The sequence below is a fragment of the Pezoporus occidentalis genome, unplaced genomic scaffold, assembly GCF_034315485.1.
Source record: "Pezoporus occidentalis ecotype Australia unplaced genomic scaffold, CSIRO_AGI_Poc_V1 ctg270, whole genome shotgun sequence".
Lineage (NCBI taxonomy): Eukaryota > Metazoa > Chordata > Aves > Psittaciformes > Psittacidae > Pezoporus > Pezoporus occidentalis.
Window position 1 is genome coordinate 563,931 of NW_026914612.1, and position 18,394 is coordinate 582,324.

The 18,394-nt window shown below is 43.1% G+C and overlaps 1 protein-coding gene across 5 annotated transcripts; it reads left to right on the forward strand.

Annotated features, from left to right (window-relative positions):
- The first annotated feature begins 643 nt into the window (after positions 1-643).
- On the forward strand, positions 644-17,107 carry LOC134166792 (interleukin-2 receptor subunit alpha-like). Of its 5 annotated transcripts, XM_062624765.1 has the most exons (7): positions 644-1,056; positions 11,487-11,672; positions 11,890-12,015; positions 12,232-12,459; positions 14,706-14,753; positions 15,779-15,842; positions 16,895-17,107. In XM_062624765.1, the coding sequence occupies exons 1-6, from the start codon at positions 996-998 to the stop codon at positions 15,820-15,822; spliced, it is 693 nt and encodes a 230-aa protein (XP_062480749.1). In that variant the 5' UTR covers positions 644-995; the 3' UTR covers positions 15,823-15,842; positions 16,895-17,107. The 5 variants fall into 5 exon arrangements, 4 of the variants coding, with proteins under 4 accessions (XP_062480749.1, XP_062480748.1, XP_062480751.1 ...); XM_062624764.1 differs by lacking the exon at positions 16,895-17,107 and having other exon boundaries at positions 15,779-15,982; XR_009966000.1 differs by lacking the exon at positions 16,895-17,107 and having other exon boundaries at positions 645-1,056; positions 14,706-14,892; positions 15,779-15,982.
- Positions 17,108-18,394: the final 1,287 nt, after the last annotated feature.

An 18,394-nucleotide genomic window follows, 5' to 3' on the forward strand; every position in this document is an offset into this window, starting at 1 on the left:
ATGGAAGGGGATTTGGAGCATGGAGTCCCAGCGTGAGCAAAGCATTTTATCCACATCAGTTTCTCCATAAGCCTTACATGTTCCCTGTGCCCTGATGCATTTGGGTTTGGGCAGTAATCTCTTGGCCAAAGCCTTGTTGAACCCTATAAGAGAACTTGTCACTTGCATCAGTAAAGCTGCACAAAAGCTTTCATGAAAAGGGTGAAGGGAGATTCATCAGGAGAGAGATAACAGGGGCTGTACCATCTCATCTGTCTGCTGCTCTTATGAGCACTGCTAAACCTTTTCTCACCTTTGCTCGTGCTGGGGGAGAAGATGCAGATTAGTGTTTCTCCCTGTAGATATCACATTATTCACTCCTCAAAAAGGTCTGTTTTGGGTCTCCCTTGTGTCAACTGCCTTTCACAGCGCCATCACCCTGCTGAGAGTGAGGACGAGAGTCTCTGAACAGAGACACTAACCCAGGATCCTCTGTGTGTGTGCCTATGACTGACAGATGCATTTAAAAACATGTCACATCTATTTCTTAGCATGCCTGTTAGGAAGACTTCATTCCTTGAAGATTTATAAAGGAGAAGTAAACATCCAGCATGTAATAGTTGTGTAATAATCCACAAACCCATTAAAACCTTGCCCACTTCTGCTGACCTCAGCTGTAGTGGAACAGCTCTGGAGTCAGCAGCTCTGATGTGTCAAACCACTTCCTACACACAACAGCACGCACCACCACACTGAGCATTAAGTTTGAGTTCCTGGATTAAAGCTACTAATACTTGAACAAAGAGCAGACTTTATTATCTCTTGCGGAGCCAGCCCAGTGAAATGACGATTTGCTGACCAAAGAGCAAAGTCCTTGCTGTGCACACAGGGTGGGGATGCTCCCCACCAGTCTAACCAGGCAGTAGGAGGCTCCTTGGCTTGGCTGGCAGCAGCCCATCACTTCTAAGAAACTTCACCGTCCTCAGTGTGGCAGAGAAAAGATGTGAACAAGTCCCATGGAGCTCAAGTGCCTTTTGATGTGGCTCTTGTTTGGATCCGTCAAGGGGAACAGGCCAGGTAAAAGACTATTTCTGCCTTTTGGGGAGGGAAAATACGATTCGCTTTCTTGTGGTGGCTGCTGGAGGATGTTCGCGACATCCTGACTCCTTTCAGGTAAGGAAATATGTTAACAGCTTAAGGAATTTATTATTCTAAGGAAATGAGAGAAACGGGGTTTGTGCCCACAAGCCATCGACTGCAGACAATCCAGAGCACTACAGAATGCTTTTTGTCTGAGTAATGCATGTGTCACCCAACCCACCATTGGAACAGTGGGCAGATCAAAGCAACCTTGTGCACCTTAGGTAGCTCTTTGAATTTGTAGAGTTTTTTTTCCATTCTGCATGTAAGTTTAGGAAATACAAAAATAGGCACTGAAATGTCAGTAACTATAGGTAAAACTGATGGCAATGCTCTTCGAAGGTGCCATCCATGTTTGCTATGGGTGCTATAGATACCAAGTATTCTCTCAGCCACACCTCCCAACCAGTAGTGCCTGTAAACTGTGAACGGAGGCAGCTAATTCATTCAGCATAATTTTACACATTTCTAAATGGTGATACTGCTTATATTTGGCTTATTTATTGTGACAAGTGTGTGCTCTGAGAAATGGTCTGGTGATATATGGGTGTGTTTGAGTTTTAATTGCTTTGTTCAAAGGGGAAGAAAAAACATCTTACATTCTCAGTGCTCTATAAATGTGATTATTTAATAGACTCATAGAATAGTTTGGGTTGGACAGTCATCTAGTCCAGTCCCTCTGCAATGTGTAATTCTTCTGTATCTGATGATGATGCCCAGGTTGAGAGGTACGAGCAGCCTAAGGCACGTTCTCAGGCACGCTGGTACTGTACCTTCTGATGGATCATCTGTAGCCTAGGGGCTGGGCATCTCAAGGGAACATTGTGTTGCTGCAACCAAACTCATTAATGCAGGAAGTACCTTCATAAATATTTAACCTGCAGGTGAGTTTATTCTCATTAATTTGCCAGTAAATGCTGTACTTTCTCCTCCATGGGGCATTTTCATTGCCAAATAAAGTGCCAGTGCCCACAGCAAGCATTTCAGTGCTGCGTGCGAGAGTATCACTGCAAGACGTTCAGCCAGAGATATGTAAATAGGATCGGTTCTGGGATGAGTCAGGTTCCCTATATCACACTTTCCATATTACTATGCATGAGATTTCTTGCTGGCAAGTCTCGTTTATCAGAAATCTTTCTGGTTTATGGAAAAAAATGGAGGGGTGTCAGAGCAGTTGCATTTTGTGCTATTCGATGTGATTTCATTCTCTGATGGACAAATAAATGCATAGCTTTGCATTCTTCACTGCATCACTAAGATTTTCTTTCCTCAGCTTCCTGTGTTTATTTTCAATGTCTCACCCAATGTTTAAACGTAGTATTTACCCATAGATATATATCTTTTAATTTCTCCATGCAAATAATGCGCTAAGGTAGAAACACCAACTTCTACCAATATTTTTCATTTTAGAGATGCCTGAATTGTTGTGGCTCTAAGGCTCATAGTGTTTATTTCCTCTGGGAGATTAACAAGGAGACTTGGGAACAGCCTTCAGCAAAGAAAAGGGGAAGTGGCTAGGTCAAACTGGTCAAAAATCAACTATGCCTCAGTACAGACAGTGCTGTTTGTGTTCTCTTGCCTTGGCCTTTCCAGCACTGCAAGTTCAGTTTCGTAAATAGATCCTGCTGTAGAGGCTGTTTGGAAGAGGGTTTCTGGCAAAATGCACTATCAGGAATAAATATAATGAGGGGGAATAGAAAACAAGAAGTCTTTGTTTTACTGAACAGTTTCACTGCTGGATCTCAACATGCTTTGAGAGGGAAAAGTCTTCTAATATATACCTGGGGAAACTAAGGCATGGGATGATTATTTAGTATCAGTTAAACTACACCTTAGTGCTAAAGAAGGTAAGAGAAATGCTGATTTCCTAAGAAAAAGCATCATATTTATCTCATTTACTCTTCACAGCAGCAGTGCCTAGAAGCTGCAGGCATGAATGAGGCTTGAAGTGTGCTAGGTGAGGGTCAAATACAAGATAAAAGCTGACTTAAGCTCCTCCGACCTTCCCATCTTGCTATTCATCTTGCAGGAATGCACTAAATAGGTTTGTAAGTTAAACCTGGAAAGGATTAAAACTCACAAAAGAAAGAATTTCATTCAGCTGAATTCACACAAGATGGGTACCAGATCTCAGCCATTTAAATGAGAGGAATTTCTTCCCCATTATACTTGCATATGAGGGCTCGCTCCCATGGATTTGAAATGCAATGAGGAATAAATTAAAGCTGTCAAACACGTGCAAGTATTTCTCCTAAGGTCAACCAGAGAGCAAATACCTTTATAAACCTTCCAGCTACAGTGCCCTCAGCAGCAAAGTGACCAATATACAGCTACAATTAAAAAGAAATTGTTAATAAGTTGTGATCCTGCTGAGGACGTTATGGACAGAGATCCTGCAGTATCTGCTTCTGCCCTGAGATGGAGAAATCTTCTCCCTACTTCATCAGAGATGAGATGCTATGCCCTTTCCTTTTATTACAGAAAGGAATCCACTCTTCAGTTACTTTTAGAAAGCCACTAGCTTTGATTGTGCTTTGATTTTTGCCTTCAGATTGTTGCAGTATTGGTCTCCCCGCTTTCTACATTGATCATAGAATCATAGAATAATTAGGGTTGTAAGGGACATTAAGATCGTTTAGTTCCAACCCCCCTGCCAAGGGCAGAGACGCCTCACCATGTAACCCAAGGCTCTGTCCAACCTGGCCTTGAACACTGCGAGGGATGGAGCATTTACCACTTCTTTGGGCAACCTGTTCCAGTGCCTCACCACCCTCACAGTAAAGAACTTCTTCCTTATATCAGACCTATTCATCTTTGTCTCTCCTGGTTTTCCCATTGCATTAATTGCATCTCTAAAGCACAGCTTTTGGATGTTTTCTCCCCACGGTTTCCATCTCCTGACCCTGGTCCTGAATCTTGGAACAACCTGACTTACCATGCCTTTGCTCCATCTCCTCTGATGCTTCTCCAAATCTCACATTTCCAAAGTCCTTCCGTTGTCTTTCTTTGTTTGACAACCTGTTCCTCAGCCCTGCCAGGGTAGCAGCACTCAGTCATCTGCTGCTTTATTTTTATCCTCTCCATTTGTAAAGGTGAAGTATATACAGCCCTCTCTAATTGGCAAAACACTTCATGCATTACAGCGTCAGAAAAATCAGCAACACTAACAAATAATTTCCAGCCCACTCGTAAGAGATCCAGCAAAAAGCTTGATGACCATGCTAAGGCCACAAGTCAAATAAGACGAGTCTTAAAGCCACCTGAAATCAAGAGTCCCACCAGACCTTTTCCCACTGTTACCCAAGACTGGGACGTGCGCTTGCCAGCCAGTCCAGTTCCTTTCTATGGCCCTTCCAATGCAACAAAAGGCAAAGTTGAGACTGGTCCAGCCAAAGAAAAGGATCTGAATTTCTGCTGCTGTTTTAAAAGCAGATTTTCTTGCTCAGGAATGTGTTTTTCCCTTTAGATGAAAACACTGAAGAGGTGGGTGTTGCTGAAGTCACAGATTAAAGCACAAATGTAACCAAACCTGTTTAAAACCCAAATGTCACACTCCAAAACAAGGCTCTCATGTACGATATTCTCAAAAGCAGACTCTGTGTTCTGCTACCATACCATGTGCAGTGGTTGTCTTTACAGAGTTTGAGCTCTGTGGCTTTACCACGGAACTAAGACGGGTATAAACATCCAGAAATAAAAGCAGAAGAAAACCAGATGTTCCCTATTCTCCGCTTCGTACCTTTTCTATGCAGTGCACTGTGCTTGTCCTTCTCCCTGCCCTAGGAAACACTCTCCCTCTTTTTTAATACTCCAATTCCACATTTTCAATCCAAATTCTCAGCCTCCTCCCAGGGGAGGCATGAGATTCGTCTTGCTTAGCTTCAGCCATCTGCACCATCTTCTCCATCAAGCTGGACCTGTGGATCCCCTTTGTAACCAAGGGGAAGAACATAGCACTTTCAGGGCACAGTTGATCTGCCAGATTGCAGATAAGGTGCTGTGAGTCATGTCCTGTGTCTTTCTAGTGACTACACATAGAATTGAAATGTCTGCTTGTTTTTTGGCTGGGTGGCATTCACTGCATGCCTTAAAACAGGAGTGAGTTGGATATGAAAGGAGATAAATATGTTTAAGGAGAGGGGTAGTCAAGAAACAGCAGAAGACGAAACAGCATCTGCAGGCTGCTTTGCTGGGAACTCACAGTGAAGTGAGCTTTAAAATGCTACCAGTGCCTTAGCTAAACCACACTGCTTATCAATGTGAGCATGTAAGAGTGTCCTTCCACCACTGTGGCTGATAAAAAGAGAGAAGCACCTTGAAGCATTACTTTGGAGTGCTTAAATTAGGTGTTTGCTGTCCTCTAGAGAGGTCTGCCCAGTTTCACTTGTTACAGAGAGAGCTAAGAAGGCAGGTTCCTGAGGCAAAGTTATGCTTAGTGTGAGAAAAATCTTGCTTTGCTGTGTATGGAGGTATTTTTGCATTCAATTCCACTGTCTAGGTCAGTGGCAAACAGCTGGTTAGCATGAGTAAGCCAAGAGATAAGTGCATTTCACCCCTATCGAGTTGTCTATGGTCCTACAAGGAGTTAATGGACAGCCCCTGCTGGTTCCTGTTCCAGTTTATTTTACACTGTCTTTCCAACAGAGCCATCTCCCAGTACAGCAAACTCAGCAGGCATTGAACTGCCTAGTCCTTAGAACAGGACATGCCTCTTCTCCACTGCTAGGAACATTACAACCCATTTCCTGCCCCATAAGGCTGCCTTTTGAATTAAAATTTGTGCCAACTAACTTCATCTGCAGTGTATTTCTGTCCTTTACACTGCAAACTCATTACTACTCCCATGACTTTGGGGGATAATCTCTGTGTAATTGACAGTATAGCTAAACAAATTCTCACAGGCAAATTACCCTAAGTTTCAGGTCTGCACCCCATCCCCACAGTTGGGATCTATTAGCAGCTTACAAATCCACATAGATAATAAATGACATTCATTAGCAGGGAAAGAAGAAGGCAGAGCTGCAGCGAGCTTGTTAACAGACCCTTTGGGAATAAGGTTTGAAGTTAGAAAAGGTTTGTTACCATTTCAGTCCAGTTGCTGGTATCAATTCCTTCTCTTCACCCAAATCAGTTTCATCTTCAAGAGACGTGCTCTGTTTGGAGAGCACGCAGTTTCAGACAGCAGATGAACCCCCAGGGCTGAATTAGCTTCTCAGGTACATCTGGGGAGATGTCTTCATTTTGGCTTGGTTTCACTTGGTACCTCTGGCATGAAGTTCTCTTCATCTCTGGACTGGGCAGGTTTGTGAAGTGGCTGGTTTCTTCCACTGCTTTTACCCACCTCTTCAGAGCATCCGGTTTCCTACTGACCCCATCTTAATGCCTTTGTATTTAGGGGAAAATTGTCCTTTTTTTACACCTTGACACTTTAACTTGACATCAGAATAATAATGTCAGCGCTGGTGACACACAGCCACGAACAGAGGAAATTCTGAGTTCAGGCTATCATTGCATGACTCACTGTGTGTGTTTACCCAGTACTAAAAGTACCTGTTATACATTTTCTCCATTTGCTTCTTCTGGACAAAGGATGTTGTTCTGATGCTTTGTTTAACAGTGCTTTGCCTAACAGTGCTTTGCCAACTGAGACATGGAAGAGAAATATGGAGGAGAGCTTCATAAATACTAATCCAGTACATCTGCTGTGAGCAGTTTTGTGTTGGGTCAGTAACGTGTTTTAGTGGGAAACCTCAGGGAAGAAACCCGAGCACTGAAAGAACTGATGGTGATTTAGCTAGTGGGTATCTTTCCCCTGAGCCTACATAATGATGCTAGATGCTGAGAGCAGCCAAAAGATGGATGCTGAGGGTAGCCAAAGACAGTCAAGCTTTATTTAGCAGGGTATTCTGCCTGGCATCAGCCTCCAGTAATTCCTATCTGATATCTGCCAGCATATATGGATTGCCAGATGCCTTAAGACACCTCAAATGTCATCAAGCACTGGAATAGCAGGAATCCCACCTATATGGTGGCTCAGAGGATGAGGGTTGCTCAGAAAACTTACTGATCTTGATTTTGGAAGCACACCAGGAGATGCAATAAGTACTTTTGAATTTTTATGCTTCATAGGGGTCTATCATCTGAATTCACTACTGTCCTTCTAATTCCAAGGGCATGTCTCCATTTCCTATATGCTAGTATTTGAAACCAGCTCCATAAATGCTGTAGGCACCAAAAATCCACTAACAGGGGGAGAAATGTGGATTCCCAGCTGCCTTAGGAGACCTATGTGTTCTAACAATTCTGCAACCAGTGCTAAACCTCATGACTGCAGTTCCACTAACCTCTCTGTTTGCCCATTTCAATACATCATGTTAGTACCTCTAAGTGCAAAGAAATGGAGTAACAGGGAACTTCTGGGGTGTAGGAGATGAGAAGAGTAGGTGGGGTCTGATGGAACTTATGGAAAGGGAGGACAGAGGGCACTGGGGCTGGAAGAGAAGGAAATAGGGACACACAGCACCTTGTGACCAGGATGGAGAATTGGAGGATGCAGGGGGGGAAATGAGGGAAGATTTAAAGGTGATGTGTGGGCAGTCTTTTAAACCAGTACTAGAGGTAATGTAGCCCTAGAGCAGCTATAGAGGGATGCAGAACCCAGTGGAAAGCTGGGCTGAGCAGAACTGTGCCAACAGAGGCGATGAGGCATCTTACACCTATGTGGGCTGGCCTTTCATAGTATTTTTATTTCATATCACCAACTCAAGCAAACTGAAAAATTCCCAAAAAGGTGCAAAAAAGTCAAAGTTAATGTCCTCTAAAAATGTAAAAAGTCAGAGATCTAGGCAAGAAGAAAGCCTACACTGCCATTCCCTAGTTCCCTGGTGTTGTGGTTTAACCCCAGCAGGTAAATAAGTACCACGCAGCTGCGTGCTTACTCCCCTCCATGGTGGGAGGGGGAGGAGAATGGGAAAACAGGTGAAACTCATGGGTTTAAGAATTAAAATAATAACAATAATAACAATAATGATGAATAAAAAGAGAGGAATAAAATCCCAGGCAGAGAAGTGATGCACAGTACAGTCGCTAACCACGAGCTGCCTGATGTCCAGGCTGTCCCTGAGCAGTGATTGGCTTCTTGTGCCCCTCCTCGCTGACAGAGCATGAGACTGAAAAGCCCTTGATCAGAGAAGGTGTAGGAGAAGAGGAGTTTGAACTTGGTCAGAGTATGCTGAGTGACCTTAATTCTTCGGGGAGCTAACTTTGAGCCAGACTCTGCAATTTCAGCTCTGCAGGGAACTAACCTTGAGCAAGAAAAGTGGAGCAAAAGAAGCGGAACAAAAGGGGATGAAAACAAGAGGTAGAAGAAGGAACTGAGAAGTGAGGAGAAGATCGAAAGGAAGATGTCGAAAAAGGCAGACTAACCTATTAAAAGCTTGTATTGCGCACGTGAAGAGCAGCAACTAACCAATCACATTGTAGCTCTGAGCATGTGGACATGATCTAAAACGTATATAATCTTCATAATCTGAAGTAAAAAGGTCTTTGACTTACAATTGAAGTCCGTGCCTTAAACCCCCTCAAATAAGGGTTACTTAGCAACAACTAAAAACATCGGTGTTATCAGCGCTGTTCTCAGACGAAATCCAAAACACAGCACTGCACCGGTTACTAGGGAGATAATTAACTCTGTCTCAGCTGACATAAGGACACCTGGCTTCTTCTCATCTCTTGGCTCTTTTGTCATCCATACAACAGGGACGTTGATGTTTTAGGGACAAACCATGCAGTTTCCTTGGGTACAAGGACTGCCTGAAGTTCTAGGCCAGGTGGATGTGATTCTGGACAATCTGATCTAGCTGAAGATGCCCTTGCTTGTTGCAGGAGGGTTGGACTGGATGAGCTTTGAAGGTCCCTTCCAACCCAAACCATTCTATGTTTCTATAAGAAACCCCAAAGCTGATTTTAATATTTTTTACTTTGATTCTAATATTTTTTATTTTGATTTTAATATTTTTATTTTGATTTTAATATCAAACACATTGGTGAGGAGGTATAGCAGGGAAGAGAAGCCAATGTTTGAAAGGTTATGATGGTTGATAAGGGAAAGATTCTTGAAAATGGGAGGTAATATTGACAGTGAAGCAGTTAGAAGTCAACAGAGGGAAGCAAGCAGAAGGTCACACTGAGACCTAGGAAATTCATCTTTCCGAATGATGATCAGAGACAGGAATATGGTAAAGGCCAAAGAGGTAGATACTGCAGTCTCGCTTGATGTGTGAGAATTTGCATGATGTGGATGAAATGGCAAAGCTGGATCCTAGAAGTGTTGCATGAGATCCAGCTGCAACATGGATGAGTTGATCCAAGAGCACCAGCCTGATGGGTATTGCTCACTGTCACCCATGTGCACAATCCTTATCTGACATGCGAGTTCAGAAGAACCCAAACTCCATTTGTTCATAGGTTAAAACAACAGGTGCCCTTTATGATGAATAGACTCAATGCTGTGGGTTTTCTTAAGAAGAGACCAAAGAGTTGTAGATTTGAGTGCCTGGTGCTAAGATTCAGATCTGCAGTCTGCTTCAAAGAGGCTTTTGAAGTCTTGAGGGAAACATGCTTTTAGCTTTCAGGGAAAGTAGAGCACATGATCTCAATGTGCTGCTAATCTGATAACTCTTCAATTCTAATCACCCCGACAGTCTGTGGTAAACCGTGTGGTTAACTATTTCGGGTACAGTCACATCTCTAGAAGCCACAGCGTGATGTAGTTTACAAGGCAAATCCTTTGATAACACCAAGCTACAAGGGGATCAACATACCCCTTACACAGCTTGGCTGTTTGGCTGCTAACAGTTGTTGCCTTCTTCAAAGAAGGCTATAATGTTGGTCAAACATGACTTCCCCTTGGTAAAACCATGTTGGCTGCTCTTAATGACCCCCTCATCCTTGATATGTCTAGAGATGGTGTCAAGAATAAGTTGTTCCATCACCTTTCCAGGGATGGAGGTGAGGCTGACGGGTCTATAATTAGCCAGGTCCTTCCTCTTGCCCTTCTTATAGACTGGCATGACATCTGCCATCCTCCAATCCCCAGGCACCTCTCCTGTTTCCCACAACTTACCAAAGATGATGGAGAGCGGCCCTATTAAGGATTCAAGGCCCATTTTACAGTCATTCTTGCTGGTTGCTAAGGCTGCATTAATTATGGCTGTAGAAGATGTGAAAACATGATGCCCAAGAATTTCTACTCATAATAGCTGTTACTATTATGCATAAACATAAAGGGCCACAGATCATGCACCCAAAGATCCAAAATGCCATCTCTAATGCAACCAGCCTGCTTTATCTTTTAATTTCTGAGCCTTTAGGCCTTAAATAATCATTAAGTAGTGCCTTTCTCAGCTTCTGGGACTCCAGCTCAGCTTCAGTGGGCTTTTCAAGTACACTGAAACGATCTCACTTAATTCATTACAACTGATTGAGAATTATATTTAGACGTGATTTGCTGATGACACAGCACTTCAAGTCCTTGTTTTGGGACAAGTTATATTTAGGTTTGCAAACTTCTGTCACAGTAAGCTGCTCTTTGGTGTGCTCAGACTAAACTGAGAGTCTGCTTCCCCCTCCAGTGTTTGCTTATAGATGATTGCAAGTCTTAATGGCTTAGTTTTCCTTATTATGCCTTCATACACTGAATGTACAGCTTAATTAAGGAAATGTTGGTAGTCTTTCATGTTGCTCATTTGCTGGGTTCGGAAAGGAAGGGCTCAACAGCCTGCTTTATGCAGGGGAGCAGGAGCAGGCAGATAGACCTGGTGCCTTTTACCACTGCCCCCAGCTGCTGTAGAGCATCTCTGCTCCAGCATCCTTTGTCCTGTAGAAGAAACACAAGGGAGTCGAATCAGCCCCTCTTAACTAAAGAAGTGTGGACAAATACAGGCTTCTTGTCGCTTTGTGGAGACACTCCCAAGGGGTTTTTCTGCAGCCTGAACAAATTTATATTTAGAAAATCAATGCCAACAACTAGCTCCAATGGGAAGGAGTCTTTTGGACGGTGGGGTTTTCCTAAAATTGAAATATAAAATGTTCACTTAAGATAATCAACAGTTTCACCAGACTTTCAGAGCCGCTCTTTGGTTTAGCGTCAACCACAGAAACAATGCTTTGCTACCTTCATGTTCCATTCATGGCATCCAGTTTCATCCCTCTGCTGTGATTTCAGCCCTGTGGCCAGGAGCAGAATTAGGCTTCTTTCACTGAGCTCTGGGCATGATCTGGTATTGGTAAGACAGAAGAATGTGGGAAGTCCTCGGTGAACTGGGTAAATGCACAGGCTGTCCTGACTTTCATCTTTCCATTTGCAGAAGCCTGCCCAGCTCTTCCAACAACCGAATTTGCTGATGTTACTGCTAAAAGGTATCCACTGAGGACCAAACTGTACTATGAATGTGACAAGGGCTACACAAGAAGAAGTGGGCAGTACTTGGGAATTCAGTGTCAGAGTATAGAGCAGGTTGCTTCTTGGGTCTACAAGGAATTTGAATGCATTGGTAAGTGATGATTGTCCTTTTCCTACACTTTTAGAGGTGTTTTTCCAATGAGTTTATGTAAGACACATTGGGCCATCGCTCTAACAAGTGATCTTTTATACTTATCTTTGCTAATTAGAACTTGTAGCAACTCTATTCTGCCTCTAGAACTTTGGGTTCTGTGGCTTTGCTCTGCTACTGGTCCTGCTGTAATTCAGCAATATGACCTCTCCCACAGAAGAGAGAGTTTTATTGTCAACGGCTCCCACAATGGAGTTAGATGCTACACAGAAACCAGAAAGAAAACCACAGAAGACCCCTGCACCCCAGAAGCAAGTAAACCTTTCAGCATCTGACCAGAAAGGTAAGAGCCCATTCATTACTGTAACACTTCTCCCATTTCCGTGGAAGCAGTGTAAGAATAATGACAAGTGATGTGGCGTAAACAAATGAGTATTCTGTATCCTAACACATCCTGCTAGTCTATATGTTGTAAGATCGCAAATCGTGTTGTTTCAATAACAAAAGCAGCAGGGAAAAAAATCTGCTTTAACTGTGTGCTGCCTTGTGATCCCACCAGATTTCTGTGGTCCTCCCAAGACTGTTCCACATGCCTCTTTAAGCCTGAACAGACAGTATTACGTGGGACAAGTCTTACATTTCAAATGCCAGAGCGGGTACGACAAGCGACCTCCCATCTCTGGCACTCGTGAGTGCAAGAAGGGGAATGGCAAAATCAGCTGGACCCCCCTTGACATGCGATGCACCAATGACAGCAATGAGTGGCTGCCACAGACTGTTGAGCCAGGTAAGGTGGTTGCTTTGGCATCATATCTGTGTCATGACCTGTTCCAACTCAGCACATCAATCGTAAGGAACAGCCTGCTTGGGGTTTGGGATGGAGAAATCAGGGACACCATGGCTCTGGCACTGATGGAGATGGCATTTCTGACTGATGAGGATGACATCTCCAGGGATGATACAGCTGCATCCTACTTTGTCATGGTCATCCTTTCATACTAACTGCAAAACTGCAGGAATTTGTGAGCAGATAGAGCCACACTGTCACATACTGGGGAGAAAATAGGAGAATAAGCCTTTCTCTTTCTCCTTCATCCTGGGAGCTATATTGTCTATTGTCACTTCACAGTAAGGTCCTCCAAAAGGTGTATCTAAGTATTCTTCATGATTGCTTAGGGCTTTGGGATCCAGAGTTTACCTAGTTCATAGCTACACCTGAATAATGCTTAAACTGGTTCTTAATTTAACACCCAGGATGCTGTTTTGAACAAAGAGACAGCAAGAAGCCCACCAATATTGCACTGTATACTTTATGGCCCCCAGGTCAGCAGGACACCTGCCATTGTGGACTGACATCTTGAGTTTCACTGCTCGGGGAGCCTCTCAAGTGAGGCTGCAGAACCTTTGCCTCTTGCTTTTATGCCTTTAGATGTATTAATGGAAAAAAACCCCAAACCCAAACCAGACCTTCATATGGCCTCTACACCCAAACTATCTACGTTTTCTGAAGACATCTCTCCTAACCTTGCAGTGCACGAATTCAACATGCAGAGAGCAGACAGAACCCATTTCCCAAGTATCTGTGATAGCATTGACGGTCTGGGGCTCTCTCTGAGTGTCAGGCAGAGCTATTGATGGTGAAAGGACCCAGATGCCCATCACCTCTACAGTCCTCAGCCTTCCATTACCCTTCCAACCTCCTCTGGGGCAGGGGGTGCAATGGGCTGAGTTTTAGAGGTGGGAGCCAATGCAAGGTCAATGCAAGAGGAATTTCCTATCAACAAAGAGTGGAAAAAGCTGTTTTCCACCAGTACTTGGGACTTTAAGGGGAAATAAATCTTTCAGAACTGTTGACATGTACTGGATATATGCCCACATCCGAGTTGGGCTGCCTTTATAAGCAACAAAGGGGACTGTAAGAATGAATCACCTTCCTCACTCACTGGACACACTATTTGAGCATTAATGTAGGACTTTCTCTCCTTCATAGGTCCATCTCTTTCGCTGTGGTGCCTGGTTCAGAGTGCTCCAGGTACAGCAGTCACAATTTCTTGTTTGGTTTTGAGTGGTCACCACACTCATTTTCCCCCATTGATCATTTCACTTGGTACTACCAGGATAAAGGCAATTCTTGCTATGACTGAAATAACCCATCAACATTCCAGTCCTAGAAAATGGCACAACCTCTTGAACAGTCAGAAACAGCAAATACCTCAGATTTTAAAATTAGGCTTATGAAGAACAGGGAACTGGATGATGAAATTGCCCTTTAATTCAACAGAACAAGAATTCAATTTCCCTGCAAAAATACATTCATACCTGAGCAAGATCAGGTCTTTGTGATCAGTGCATCAAATATTGACACCCCCAAAATGTTGCCTTTCTCATTATTATGATGTGATGGTTGTCTGTAATGGAGCTGGGTAAGGAATGTCCTCCCCTTTCTCAGTTCTTCCGCCAGCATTCACCAGTAAGAGATTTATCAAGAGACATCTCATATAGGGCCTTTCGTGAAAAAAGCTGTCCAGATCTCATAGTAGCTCAAGTTCAGAGATTCCTTTCAGGATAAGGGAAAAATACAATGAAATAGATAAGGGAGAAACACAAATTTCTTGCACCAGGGAATTTTTGGCTTATATTCTAGGGAAAAAGAGGCCCTGTTTGAAGCTATGTTTTCAAATCTTAGCTTGGCACCTTGAAAGGCATCCTCCCCAGTTTCATATGAAATAAAGACCTTAGCTGGATCCCATTCCCTGGAAGATACAGTTCACTTCATTCCCATTATTAACAGATATCAGGTCAGCACATGCATTGATATCCAGGCTGGAAACATGTATCGATAGCCAAGAAACAAACATGGCAATTATTAAGTCTTCTGGGCAGAGGGAGAAGGGCTGTCAGTCTCTACCCTCGTCGCTGCTTCCATGCTGGAGCAAGCTGGCTCTTGCCTGACTCCATCGTCATCACTGCTTTGATGCTCTTCAGAAGAAGAACAAATCAATACAAAACTCAAGGATTTCTGTCTTTTCACAGGTTCTACTCATCCACCCTTTTCCTCGTCTGTGATACTGCCAGTGACAGGTATGGCGTTTTGTTAATAGGACTCAACTTCACTCCATCCCCCAGAGCAGTTACTTTGCCTTTCAATTGGCTGTTTAAACCATCTCAGCCCTAAGAGGTAATAAATACACTGCAAGAGACATCTACATCCATGTATTGGGTGAGAAATCAGTAAAGAAAGTGTAAACAGACACTGTTTAAGCAGTAAAGCTTTCTATAAAGGTGTTTTCAAAGACTTAGAAGAGATATAACCCTAACAATTCTATGATTCAGTGTAAAAGAAAATAGATCACACTAAAGTCTAGTTTTTAAATGAAGCAATTTTCAGATTCTTCCTCTGAGGCTTTCTGTGAATTCAGTGAATAACTTCAGCTGGAAAAAAAAAAAGTCAATATTTAAATGATGTTTTTCTTTCACATTTTCAAAGGGGTAAAAAAAAAAAGATGGGCAAATGAAATATTTCCTCGCAGCTAAACTGCTGCATTGAGATCAGTGTGAAGAGATTTTTCTTCTCCCTCTTCCCCATCCTCTATTCAGCCATTAGCTGCTAAAATAGAATTGTCTCATACTGTGCATATACTCAAGACTTTGTACAAGGGCTCTTGATTCCAGCTGGAGTCTGATGACAACTGTAGTGCACAGTATAATAAGGAGGAATAATGGAGTGGGATAAAGGAAGGGAAAGAGGAATATTGCAAACTATGCCAGAGACCGCAGCATCAGTAGTCCCTGGTTATTTGGCTGTGGTCAATCTCTGGTTGCCAAAACCCATCTGGCTAGGTCCTGTTTGTCCCAGGGAGCAAAGCAATGGAGCAGTATGGAAGAACTCTTGCTTCTGGGCATAGGGGCAATATGAGACCCTATCTCAGGTCTTCCCTGTTTCTCCCAGTTGGATTAAGTGCAATAAGATAACACCATAGAATCAGAATCACAGAATAGTGATTTCCAATTTGAGTTGGAAAGGACCTTAAGATCACCCAGCTCAAAACCCCCTGCCATGGGCAGAGACACTGGGTGCTAAGCATGTTGATTTTCTGTTTCAACAGCTATCTTTTTTGTTCTGCCTGTCATTACTGCTGTCTTCATGTGACTCACCAAGCAGAGAATACAGTAAGTGGGATGGAACCAGGAAAATGTGAAATCTAAAATGAAATTCCCTAGGAGTGGAAGAACTATCACCCGAATCAGTCATCTCACTGGTGCACCACTTAGAATTCTGAATACCTTCTTTGATGTTAAATAAATGACCCTTGATTTTGGGTTGTATGGTTCAGATACTAAATACTGGCACAAGAAAAGGAGAATCAGAGCTTTTGAAATCAGAAAAGCATGCTCGGTCCCTGCCAAAGTGGAACTGAGAATGGCAGCTCAGATAATGGGTGGGAAATGAATGCTGTGGGGAAATTAAGGTTAATCATGCAAATAAGCTGGTTTCAGATAGATTACACAATCAATCAGTCTTGTTCTCCCTGGCTAACCTGTGGGAAGGCTGGTGGAGCATCTGCCATCACGACCATGTAGTTTTTCTTCCTTCATCCCCCTGATTTCTCAGTCGTGTCATGACAGCTTTGTGCCTCAGACTTATTTTAGCCTCCTCACTGCTTCTATTACTACAGTGAGACACACCAAGGCTGTTCCTTTTCACAGACTCCTCAGCCTACTTAATACAAGATGTCCCTATTTGACATTTGGGAGTTCTTTGCTAATCCTCATTCCTATTACTTTTCATGTTCCCTATTAATTAGTAGTGGGGTCTGCTTCTGAGTTGAATGGGGATTTTGCTTGAAAAGGAGGAGGGGAGTCCTTGTGGAACACATTTGCAGTGTTCTTATTTCAGTTCAAGATAGGATAAAGCCATAGAAAGTGTAGACAAGAGTTTGAAACATGTTTTAGTGAAGATGATCAACCATGGTGCAGATTGCCTGGGCCATTGTAGGGTTTCTCGGAATATGATAGGTGGGAAATTGTTAAGAATAGCCTACATTTCACTGGTTCAGTGGTGGAACAAGTGATAAAATAGCTGATGCTAGATGAAATAGTAACTGAGATCCTAAGTGGTGTCTTCTGAGAAAAGCACTGTGTGGTTTCTCATAGTAAATATAGAAGGAATCATCAAAAATGTGCTTCTTCCCAGCTGTAGTAAAGTCTTTTTCCTGCTGTAGGGTTCAGACTGCAGAGCTCAGATCCAAACACATGAAACTGATGCTTGATACAGAAGAAACCAGACTGTACCAGAGGCTCCAAGACCAGCACTGGCAAACAAGGAAGAAGCCTGAACATTCATATTTCACCATGTGAAGGAGGCAGAAGATATTACAGCTTAATTCTCATGGGGACAGAGGGACTTTCCACCTACAGAGCACTGGGGTGTGTGTGTGTGTGTGTGTGTGTGTGTGTGTGTGTGTGTGTGTGCATCCCATCACTGACAGATGGGGAAAGAGCCCTGTCTGAAACTGCTTCCCAAAACCACTCCCCTCCTCCTACCATATAGCAGATGTGTTGCTAATATAACTGCAGCCTTTCCCAAGCGACCAGGCTTACATATGGACCATTTGCCCAAGCATGTTAGGTGATGGCACCATCAATACAGCCCACACACCATCTTCTGCACAAAAAGAGATGCCGGACGCCTGTCCCATCCCTACCAGATGGGTCAAATGCAGTCACTCTTTTCTCCTTCTATTACTGGATATCCCCTTGGAAAAGGCTATTAAACCCATTTACCCTCTGCACATAAGTTGAAATACTTACTGAACTGGAAATTCTTACTGGCCACATATATACACACACACAGGTATACAGCTATAGATATATACACAGGCCAAATGACTTATGGTCTAAAGGCACCTGATTCTCTGCATTGACCCTAAATGATATCCATATTGAGTAGATTAGTTATATATTTTTACCTGGCATATGACAAAAGCAAAATGAGATTAATCCCTTCCTTATACTTCAGGAGGCATGGGATCTTGGAGTAGTTTCCTATTTTGTGATAGAGTGTATGTGTAAGTGTTTTATTGGTTTGTATTCCTGTTGAGTTATTCTCCCTTTGAAGCCTTGATATTTATACTTCCCATGGCTTTTCTTTTTTTATTTTATTCCTGCTGGAATACGATTTGTTTGTACTATATCTCTTTATAAAGATGGATGTGTAATGGCCTATTACATGCCGTTAGCTTGTATGGGAGCAAACAACAATCTGTATTTACATGATAGATGACAGGTTTTCACACCTCTCAGCTGCTTTGAAGGCTGCAAGCAGGGGGAGTGAGCTCTCCTGATTCATTCAATCAATGCACATTACTTATTGCTAACATACCTCTGTTAAGCATTGCCATGGCTCGTCCTGCTCAGGGCATTTCACTTCCATACTCCTAACATGCACATTGTTATGCAGGTAACGAAGAGCAGAGTTGCATGGCTCCTGCTGCTCCAGTGGCTTTTCCTTTCCTCACCAGGGCCTTTCTCTCCACATTTTATCTTTGTTTCTTGGGAATGACGGGGCACACTCTGCTGGTAAGGGATTGGTAAGGAACAGCAGGTTACAGACTGGGCAACTATTGCGGGCTTTAATTTTCCTAGCTATTAATGTGTACGCAGGGAGTCTGAGCCCAGGTCACCTCCAGCACGGGAGCTGTATTTGTACTTCATCAGGAAGC

Bases quoted from the DNA above. Each gene is read 5' to 3' on its own strand.
- LOC134166792 (XM_062624765.1), top strand. From the start codon at position 996: ATGGAGCTCAAGTGCCTTTTGATGTGGCTCTTGTTTGGATCCGTCAAG. The intron at 12,016-12,231 runs GTAAGAGCCCAT...TGATCCCACCAG, and splicing joins TTCAGCATCTGACCAGAAAG to ATTTCTGTGGTCCTCCCAAG. The intron at 14,754-15,778 runs GTATGGCGTTTT...CTGTTTCAACAG, and splicing joins TGTGATACTGCCAGTGACAG to CTATCTTTTTTGTTCTGCCT.